This window comes from Barbatula barbatula (genome assembly GCF_947034865.1).
Source record: "Barbatula barbatula genome assembly, chromosome: 1".
NCBI lineage: Eukaryota > Metazoa > Chordata > Actinopteri > Cypriniformes > Nemacheilidae > Barbatula > Barbatula barbatula.
The window spans coordinates 5,546,408-5,557,660 of NC_136766.1; the positions used below are offsets into that span (position 1 = coordinate 5,546,408).

Sequence of the window (11,253 nt, forward strand, 5' to 3'; positions counted from 1 at the left end):
CACCTTATATATTTGTTTTACTGTAGAAATATATTATATACAAGTTCATTCTTTTTAGGAAGTTTTGGATTTCGAGAAAAAAATACCTTTGGTTGCATATTTGTTGTAAAAATGTTCTCACTGTAGTTACTGTAGATCAACCATGAAATGTGTATTAAGTTTGAATATAAAGTCCATAGCTAAATAAATAATATTTTTTTGTCAGAAATAATGTATTACTTTTACTCGTCATTCAGAATCGTAAAAGAATCACAATCTTTATTAGAAACAAAAGATTCTCAATTTACCCAGAATCGCGGGACTAGAAATAGACATGAGAAAGAAAATCATACAGTAATAAGAGCGAGGACAGTCTATGTAAACAGAATTGTTGAAAACAATTAAAGGGTGTGTAATGGTTTTATTCACTCTCATTGTTTTGACAGAAAATGAAGTATGAAGTACAGTATGTTTCAGTTATGTAAGGTAGATGTGTTTACTGTAAACCAGTCTGTGAATCATTTTTAAACGATGAGGTGTGAGCGCACTGGATGTTTATTAAAGGCCTTGCACATTTTTATAGTGCTTAGTGTATCAACTTTTTTAATACAGTAAAGAAATCTTTGCAAGATGTAAACATAGGTCCAGCAGCACTTCCGATTTTATTTTGTAAATCGTACAGCCACCGAAGAAGTTTAGAGACCACTCCAGATTTTCATTTAATCCGCATCTCTAAATGTATTGTCGCCATTCCCGTTCAGTGTCTGTTGAATTTCAACAAAATCAAACCTCAGGAGTGACAAAGTCATCCAACAGCAACGTGAAAGACATGACAAGACAAGGTTTTCACATAAAATAAGTGAATATGAACTTGTTTTCTTTGTCGTGTTTGAGCATCTCATCATCGTTTCAACCCGTTTCTCCAAATTTCACTTTCTGCTAATTTAAACAAATGGTCTCCGCAGCTGTATATAGTTAAATCGTGTCACGTCGGTTGTATTTTGTTCAAACGTTGGTGCAGTGTTTAAAAAACTGAAACAGGAAGTTCTGTCTACAGAACTGGTCTACAGAGCGAAAGATACAACACCATTTAAATGATATTATTCGCCATGTGATACTTTGGTGATGCGAATTCTCTCAAATTTTCTCTTGGACAAATGTATTGTTTTTGAGTTCAATGTTTTGTATTTTTTAGGCGTTATCAGCGGAGGTACGAAGATTCAAAGGCAGACATCTTACCTTCGTCCATCATCTACGGTAAACAATTACACTTCAGAATAATAAAAAACACCAGACTAATGTCGGAATTAGAAACATTCTGGCACGATGGAAACGATATGCGTATCAAATAATGATTGAAAAGTGTTGGATTGTGTGTACTCTCACCACGGTGGCTTTGGGTCAGCTAGACCCTTTACATAGTGTTTGTGTCCAATGTTTAACTTTGTTCAGCAACGTAAGATTAAACAAATGAGGGGAAGATTGCATTGAATAGATGAAATGAGGTGGTGTGTGGCATAAATGATATAGAGTAGCAACGTGTAAAAGTACATTTATATTAAAACTTTTTTTCAATTGAACTTTTAAATAGTAATAAAAATGCACAGAATCTGAATTACCAAAACAAACAATTAATAGCACGAGTCAAACAGAAAAAGTAAGAGTTTTCCTGCTGTGACCCATCAGACAGAATTCTGAACTACGCTGTCAGGCAGGTGGTATTTGAACACTCGCCCAAACAATATGCCAACGTGTGCCCGCGCCACCCCATCATGGGCTGTTATCAGACAGATAAACTGCTGAAGCAATGGGTGCAGATGGGGTCATGCTTAAGGACGCATCATTTGTACCGCTTGTCAGTGCTGAGAGGCGTTTCTGCATGTGTTGTGATGGTCGGGTGGGGGTCAGTTTACCCCAGCTGAAAGTGCTTTATGGGAACTTTACCGCCTAAGGAAGTGAAGCAGAAAGGACAGCACTGAGTGACGTGTCCTCTGTTTTTACTGCGGTGTTGGTGGCCGTAGGGAGTAATGACCGAAACATCTTCTTTCGGTGGACGAGCTGGTTATGGTCTTTGGGATGTGTATATAATAGTGTATATAAAGATTTTTTAAATCTTTTTACTGCGCAATCTTGAGTTGGAAAGAAAGAAATGCACATTTCCAGCTTCACTTCATGCCTGTTTTTTTTTATCCAGTAGCTGCTTCAATGTTGTATTGACAGCACTTTCCAAATGCGTCAATTTGGCATTAGTTCAAATGCGCCGTCGGCTATTTATTGCCTCTCATAACGCACTGGCCTCATTTCAGTGGTCAACTGGAGTTATTTTGCAAAGTGCTTAAATAAGATTGAGAAAAAGATCAAATAAATAAATTACAAACACTAATACAAATGCATTTTTACATTGTCCCTTAAGGTATTTTTACATTTAAGGCACATTCAAATCAACTATATATATATATATATATATGAATGGTATTATAATAGATAAACAACCGTGACTGTGAAAACTTTTAGATGCATGTTTATCTGACAGTTTTAAATGTACCCCAGAACACATTTTGGAGTGTCTTGTATTAATCTTAGATGTTATTATTTTTTACTCAATGTTTCTTTTGCCATGAAAATGATGGTGTGATGGATAATAAGAATGAATTAATAATGTTTATTATATTAGCTTTATACTTACAAACAAAATTAACTATATACTAACAATACCATAAACTTTACATTTACTTTTTATTGAATGCAGACATTTCACAAAATAAAGTTTGTCAGCTTTGATGGAGCAATGTAAAAAGTTTAGCATCATCTAGTGGTGAGGTTGCGAATTGCAACCAACGGCTCACTCCACCCCTCCCTTTTGAAGCAGGACAAAGATGTCGCGTCTTTGCAGAAGGACATAATGTATTTACCCAACACGTTCTGTTGAGCAGTTTGTCCGTTTAGGGCTACTGTAGAAACATCACAGCAAATTTCATGCAAGGGGACCCGAGGTGTGTGTTGATAGAAATAGCTCATTCTGTCAGAGCCGACAGCCACGTGGCGCGGTTACGCATCGGGCAACCCGCGTTCAATTCCCTCTCCCACTGCGCTTCCAGTCCCCTCTCTCACTTAACTGTACAAGAAAAGGAAAAATCCCCAAAATACGCTTTGAATTGAAAAAAACGCTCATTCTTAGGTAATAAAAATACAAGCTTCATTATGTAAGGACTTATACACCTCTGAAGACATAGTTTTGTATATTATATTGCATTTCTGTCAATAGATCTTCCAAAAAAATACACACTGGACCTTACACAATAGAACAGTAGATTGTAAGAACAGCTGAAAAAGGTTTAGATGTCATGGTTTGACATTACAGTTGAACGCTGCCATTATGTAATAAAACGTGCACTATTTTGTCAAGCCTCATCGGTTTATTTCCTCCACGCTCTCCGGTTAAGTGTTCATCCTGTGCTTGGCGTTTTCAGCGTGCCGGCTGTGCTTTGTGTCCTGTAAGATGTTTGAAAAGGTCACGTCAGTGAGAGCTGCTGTGCGTTCAGTCCCAGCTAAACAGACTTCTGACTATTGTTTGGTTTCCTTGGTTATACAGACCCCTGCCATTCTTACACACTGCGTCCTTAAAGCGTTTGTAAAGGCCAAGACGCTTTAAATATCAGTGCCTGTCTGAACATATTTCCACCTGTTATAAAACATTACTTCAGAACTGAGACGCTGCCAACTCTTTCAAATTGAATCACATGGTGGTGTTTGTTATTGTGAGAGCAGTACATTGCTTTATTATTCAAGAATATGTTTTATCCAAATGTATTTGCTGTGTGATTTGCAGCGGTATGAAGCATTGAAACTGCGAAGAGACGATCTCTGTGTTGCATTTAAAGCATATCCTGTTGCACTGTGGAAAATATTTATTCTTAGACATCAGTTAATATTTTTGACAGGTCGAGAGATCCAGTTCAGTTCAGAGTGTTGGATTATGGGCAGAGAGTTTGACTGCACTCCCTCACAGAGTGTTGGATTATGGGTAGAGAGTTTGACGGCACTCCTTCACAGAGTGTTGGATTATGGGTAGAGAGTTTGACGGCACTCCTTCACAGAGTGTTGGATTATGGGTAGAGAGTTTGACGGCACTCCTTCACAGAGTGTTGGATTATGGGTAGAGAGTTTGACGGCACTCCTTCACAGAGTGTTGGATTATGGGTAGAGAGTTTGACGGCACTCCTTCACAGAGTGTTGGATTATGGGTAGAGAGTTTGACGGCACTCCTTCACAGAGTGTTGGATTATGGGTAGAGAGTTTGACGGCACTCCTTCACAGAGTGTTGGATTATGGGTAGAGAGTTTGACGGCACTCCTTCACAGAGTGTTGGATTATGGGTAGAGAGTTTGACGGCACTCCTTCACAGAGTGTTGGATTATGGGTAGAGAGTTTGACGGCACTCCTTCAGAGAGTGTTGGATTATGGGCAGAGAGTTTGACGGCACTCCTTCACAGAGTGTTGGATTATGGGTAGAGAGTTTGACGGCACTCCTTCACAGAGTGTTGGATTATGGGTAGAGAGTTTGACGGCACTCCTTCACAGAGTGTTGGATTATGGGTAGAGAGTTTGACGGCACTCCTTCACAGAGTGTTGGATTATGGGTAGAGAGTTTGACGGCACTCCTTCACAGAGTGTTGGATTATGGGTAGAGAGTTTGACGGCACTCCTTCACAGAGTGTTGGATTATGGGTAGAGAGTTTGACGGCACTCCCTCACAGAGTGTTGGATTATGGGTAGAGAGTTTGACGGCACTCCTTCACAGAGTGTTGGATTATGGGTAGAGAGTTTGACGGCACTCCCTCACAGAGTGTTGGATTATGGGTAGAGAGTTTGACGGCACTCCCTCACAGAGTGTTGGATTATGGGTAGAGAGTTTGACGGCACTCCCTCACAGAGTGTTGGATTATGGGTAGAGAGTTTGACGGCACTCCTTCACAGAGTGTTGGATTATGGGTAGAGAGTTTGACGGCACTCCCTCACAGAGTGTTGGATTATGGGTAGAGAGTTTGACGGCACTCCTTCACAGAGTGTTGGATTATGGGTAGAGAGTTTGACTGCACTCCCTCACAGAGTGTTGGATTATGGGTAGAGAGTTTGACGGCACTCCTTCACAGAGTGTTGGATTATGGGTAGAGAGCACTCCCTCACAGAGTGTTGGATTATGGGTAGAGAGTTTGACGGCACTCCTTCACAGAGTGTTGGATTATGGGTAGAGAGTTTGACGGCACTCCTTCACAGAGTGTTGGATTATGGGTAGAGAGTTTGACGGCACTCCTTCACAGAGTGTTGGATTATGGGTAGAGAGTTTGACGGCACTCCCTCACAGAGTGTTGGATTATGGGTAGAGAGTTTGACGGCACTCCTTCACAGAGTGTTGGATTATGGGTAGAGAGTTTGACGGCACTCCCTCACAGAGTGTTGGATTATGGGTAGAGAGTTTGACGGCACTCCTTCACAGAGTGTTGGATTATGGGTAGAGAGTTTGACGGCACTCCTTCACAGAGTGTTGGATTATGGGTAGAGAGTTTGACGGCACTCCTTCACAGAGTGTTGGATTATGGGTAGAGAGTTTGACGGCACTCCTTCACAGAGTGTTGGATTATGGGTAGAGAGTTTGACGGCACTCCCTCACAGAGTGTTGGATTATGGGTAGAGAGTTTGACGGCACTCCTTCACAGAGTGTTGGATTATGGGTAGAGAGTTTGACGGCACTCCTTCACAGAGTGTTGGATTATGGGTGGAGAGTTTGACGGCACTCCTTCACAGAGTGTTGGATTATGGGTAGAGAGTTTGACGGCACTCCTTCACAGAGTGTTGGATTATGGGTGGAGAGTTTGACGGCACTCCCTCACAGAGTGTTGGATTATGGGTAGAGTGTTTGACTGCACTCCCTCACAGAGTGTTGGATTATGGGTAGAGAGTTTGACGGCACTCCCTCACAGAGTGTTGGATTATGGGTGGAGAGTTTGACGGCACTCCTTCACAGAGTGTTGGATTATGGGTAGAGAGTTTGACGGCACTCCTTCACAGAGTGTTGGATTATGGGTAGAGAGTTTGACGGCACTCCTTCACAGAGTGTTGGATTATGGGTGGAGAGTTTGACGGCACTCCTTCACAGAGTGTTGGATTATGGGTAGAGAGTTTGACGGCACTCCTTCACAGAGTGTTGGATTATGGGTGGAGAGTTTGACGGCACTCCCTCACAGAGTGTTGGATTATGGGTAGAGTGTTTGACTGCACTCCCTCACAGAGTGTTGGATTATGGGTAGAGAGTTTGACGGCACTCCTTCACAGAGTGTTGGATTATGGGTGGAGAGTTTGACGGCACTCCTTCACAGAGTGTTGGATTATGGGTGGAGAGTTTGACTGCACTCCCTCACAGAGTGTTGGACTATGGGTAGAGAGTTTGACGGCACTCCTTCACAGAGTGTTGGATTATGGGTGGAGAGTTTGACGGCACTCCTTCACAGAGTGTTGGATTATGGGTAGAGAGTTTGACAGCAGAGATCGGATGCTACTCACGTACGCTTTAGGGCTGTAGCAAACATTTAATAATATTATTATTGTTGTATTATTATATAATTGAATGAATCAGAGATCCAGGGAAGGCGGGAGGTTTTTAATACAGTGCTTTAACAATCATTGCCTTATGACACCAGCTGGTAATGTCATCATTCTGTGGTTTTGTCACCCATAATAATCATTTACTCATAAATATGAATATTCATCAAGGTAGTTTGTTTAACCCAGCCGTAACAACTCCTGACCTGTATGATGTTTGTAGCAATGAACAATATGTTTTTACAGTATTTAACTATTTTGTGTTGTTCTTAAGGAGTTCCTTAAACGAGATTCTTTTCATATTTTTCAATGTGATATTCATGCCGAAGCTGTCCACTTTATTGACATAAAACAGTGCGTAATGTCTGTTAATATAAGGAGATGCAAATACGTTTCTTACTGTGCATTAGCTAATGTTTTGATTTCAAAAATGCGTTGTAATGCTGTAATTGACCTTTAGCTATGAAAAATAGCTGCTGTGAAAGTATCGTTCATTGTTTGTTCATGTCTACTAATGTCAACAGTCCGACGCTATTGTATAGTGTTACCGATACGTGTTTATCAGCCTGATAAGATTGCGAGTTCTGGGCATCTTTACACTGGGCTTAGCAGCTTTAACATGACAGACCTGGAAAAAACTGCAGTCTGAAGTCCAATCCTCTCATAATTGCATGCTGGCAAAGGGATTACGTGTTAATGCGCTGGGAAAAAATCAGAAGGGAAAGCAATGGGTGCTCCAACAACACACAGAGAATCGCATGGGTCTTAAGATCAGGAACCACTGGGGCAGAGATCAAAAGCATCTCTTATAAATTCGCCCCAAGTATATGACTTAACATAAAGAGTTAAATGAAAATGATTAAGTATAACTGGAATTGATTGAGGTTCAGTTTCTAGACATTGTAGTATTTATTATTAGTACTTGCAGGGAAACGACGCAACCAAATTGTGGACCGCTGTTGAATAACAACTGAATTTCTCTTATCTTTTTAGAGAAGACACGTAGGGCATGTATTGTAGTGCCCTCTGGTGTTTGTAGACATGTTCATCCTCTTATTTAGATTCTGTTATTATTTATTGACTTTCGTTAGGTTCATTTAAACCAACGGTTGGGTTTGTCCATATTTTTCCCAACCGTTGTTGGAAACAACCCAGAATATAATATAAAGGAGACGGGTTCTTTTTGACTTTAACGTCGTGACAGCAGGTTTTGCATCAATTGTGTTTTATTAGTGCTGAAATTTTTAAAAATGTTTGGTCGTGAAACCGTGACTAAAATAAAATCAGGAGTACATTGTTTAAAGTGTTTGCACAGAGGTGCCGGTGGTACCGTGCTTGACAATCTCTTGTTGCGTGTGAACATGTTTCTGGCACGCAGCCGTGCAGTCATACTTAACAAAATCCATATTATGAAAAACTTTGCTCTTTTACCCTTAAAATCCATGTTTTCCTGACTTACGGCCCACTTGGCTTGGTAAGGGCTCATTCTGATCGAAGCATTGGGAGTTGGTTTGAGCTGGATGCCCAGCCTGGGCCTCTCTGCTTGGGTTTGTCTGGTTTAGACTCGTAGTCCCCCGCAGTGCACCGGCCGCCTGACACCCTGCTGTGATATTTTTTGTTCTGAATCCAGACAATCCTCCAGCCCTGACCCGGTTATATAACACGTCTGCGCTCACAATTTACAGACTGATCTCGCCGGCCGCAACACATCTGTCAGAATTCAGGCTCGCTCTATGTGAACATTGAACAATCGCCATGTTTTTAACACTGTTCCTTCAGTACAGAAACATTTCAACATTGTAATTGTATTAATAACTCTATATAGTAAACATTTATGTTCTTATCTTGTTAGGTGACCATCAAAAGAGACCTCTAGATCACTCCACGAGTCCTTTTATTCCACGGTAAGATGTTGAAATATCACACTTTGACGGATTCACAGCTGTAAAAAGTTAAACTAAGTTAATGTAGATCTTTATGAAAAATACTGGTCCTTTAAAAACACACTTTAAACACTTTTAAGTGGATGCGTGATGTTGCTTTTATTATTTAACAGAAAATCTAACACACAGAAAATCGAAATGACCCATACTGTGTTGAAATTCCATAAAACAACATTTTTTGAGATCTCAAAGAAAGGATTTGGAAAAACGTAAATATTTTCTTTCTTGGTTTAATTAAATGTGATTTAACATTATGTTGTCAGACACAGACTTTGTATTTCTTTTTGTATTTCTTTAAATAATGGGTTAATATTGGCAAAACGCACAGACAGACATTAAAAGTGACAGTAATGATATATAAAAATAACGTAACATTGGTTTTCGACCAACAGCTTTAATAAACAAAAAACAAGAGTGAATATCCTGTAATTTTGTATTAAATATTTGAAATGTAATTTTAAATATTCATACATTTGCAATGCCTTACTATAAATGTGCAAATTGTTTTTTTGGCTTTATGTCATGTTAGTGTCAATATAAATATAGAATGATTATTTTAAAATGTATATAAATAAGTTATACATTTATTATTTATTTATACATTTATTGTTTATTTAATTTTACAAATTACGAATAAATATTTCCATACAACGAATACACGTTCCTAACACAAATTGCTACTGTTGAGGTCAGTGATGGAAGTATTAGAATACAGTTCTGTGTTTTCATGACGGCAGTTCTGTTGGACAAATCTACAACATTTGTTTCCTCTTGCAGAAGACAAGCACTCCGACACATCCCTGTTCAGGAACGGACTGAAAACACCACAACGGAGCGAGTAGACATATTAAACGGGAACCCCACTCCTTTTTATCTGATCAAAACCATCAGCTCCGGGTGGAATAGCTCGGATGTCCTCACCGGCCCCTTTTCCAAGCAGGAAGATTCCTCCTCACGCGCCGATACAGCTTCTCGCGTTCCCGCTCGGACATCACCCCGCGCCACAGCTCCACCCTTACCTCCCAAACCCACCGTTCTGACTTCAGAGAACCGCCGACGCCTCGGGCAGGATCCCTCTCCGCCCAGCCCTCAGCGTCTTCCCCGGAACGGATCGTCTCCGTCTCCCACAAGCCTGCAGAAGTGGCTGGAAAACACAGCCGAATCGAAAACGCTCTCATCAGACACGAGCTCCAAATCGGGTTCGTCTGATCAGGAGAGGAATGATCTCTCGGCGAGTGAGGGTGAAGAGAAGTTTACCACCGTTCCTCCTTCGGACTCTCCAGTCTTTCCCACCACTTATTTTTCTGTGGACGGCTGCATGACGGACACGTACCGTGCCAAGTATCATAAAAGGAGACCTGCTCTTTATATGGTGGCAGACTCTAGAGATCACACCTCATCTGGTGAAAGTGATTATGGGGAGGGAGTTTCACCAGCTCCTTCTGAAACGCTGACGTCACAGCACTCCAGAGCGATACCGGTACCAGGTAACACCAGTCTCGGATGCACGTACACGTGTTAATGTGTGGAAGTGGATGATATACTCGTTTTTAATGATAATTTAATTTCTGTTTTAGTCGCTAAACACACCAGCATTCACATTCTATTGGACAATTTTAGTTACACACACAATACTTGTCTGCTCTTGTTTATAGTGCTGCAGAGAGTATATTTAAAATAAAAAAATGTATGAATTAAATAGTTTAAAATCTAAATGTACATTTATTACATATTATAAAATGATTTTGTTTTATTTGAATTGTATTTACTTATTTCATGTTGGGAATCCAAGCCTTGCTAATGTTACAGTATGTAGACATTCACTGTGTCCCTGTTTACATATTGTTAATCCTAACAGTGTTCAAATTAAACTATTGAGAACTTTAAAGACACTAAACTGAATTAATAAACCAAATGTGTCAAGCGTCACCGAGATAGTTAATAAACCGTGTTATACGCATAAGAAATAAATGAATTATGAAAGAAGAAAAGCTGAAATCCTATTGCAAATGCAGTTGTATTTTGATGTGTGCAACTATGCATATTAGTATTTTCCTATAGACGGTTTCATCGGACGCACACGTCGCCTGCCCCGAAGTTATCCTCGGCCGTTTTTGTTTATCGGTCTGGCTAGTGCCTAATAATATAACTATTTACATTTAATTTATGTTAATGTTAATTTGTATTATTATTCTTTTTTGTAGAATCATTGTATCAAATAAACTATTTGTTGAATTTTGTTGTGTTCGTTTTCTTAAAGAAATTTGTTAAATGGGTCGTGAAACTTTCACGCATTTGAACATATATACATCTAGCGGTTGAACTTGATATCGCAGTCTAAAATCGAAATATTGGAGAGGCAAGTTTAGCAAATAAACTGTTCCTTTGCTTTCAGAAATAATCTGCAGGAACTCTTTGCAGACGTGTAGCAGAAGTTCGGTTCAGACCACAAATGTGCGCATGCGTAGTAACGCTTGTTTATGTTGTTGCTTTAAAGCCATCTTTTAAGCCTACTCTCGTATACTCTCATAACAAAAATACTACATGCTATTAGTATAATATACACATCATTTATGCTATATATAATATATCATCTCGTGTCTGCCCATATTGCAATATTTTATTGCGATTATCGTAAACAACATTACGGCAATGAAATATAATGTTATTTTTATTGAATCGTGCAAATTAAAAATTGTATTTACACATATGTACTTGTACTGTGTTTCAG

The 11,253-nt window shown here is 39.7% G+C and overlaps 1 protein-coding gene across 1 annotated transcript in view; it reads left to right on the forward strand.

The window, feature by feature from the left end:
- Positions 1–11,253, forward strand: part of usp53a (ubiquitin specific peptidase 53a) — a 38,344-nt gene that overhangs the window by 25,615 nt on the left and 1,476 nt on the right. Inside the window, exons 15-17 of the mRNA XM_079458042.1 lie at positions 1,175–1,236; positions 8,432–8,483; positions 9,300–10,009. Coding sequence (XP_079314168.1) covers positions 1,175–1,236; positions 8,432–8,483; positions 9,300–10,009 — 824 coding nt within the window. The remainder of the gene's footprint in view (positions 1–1,174; positions 1,237–8,431; positions 8,484–9,299; positions 10,010–11,253) is intronic.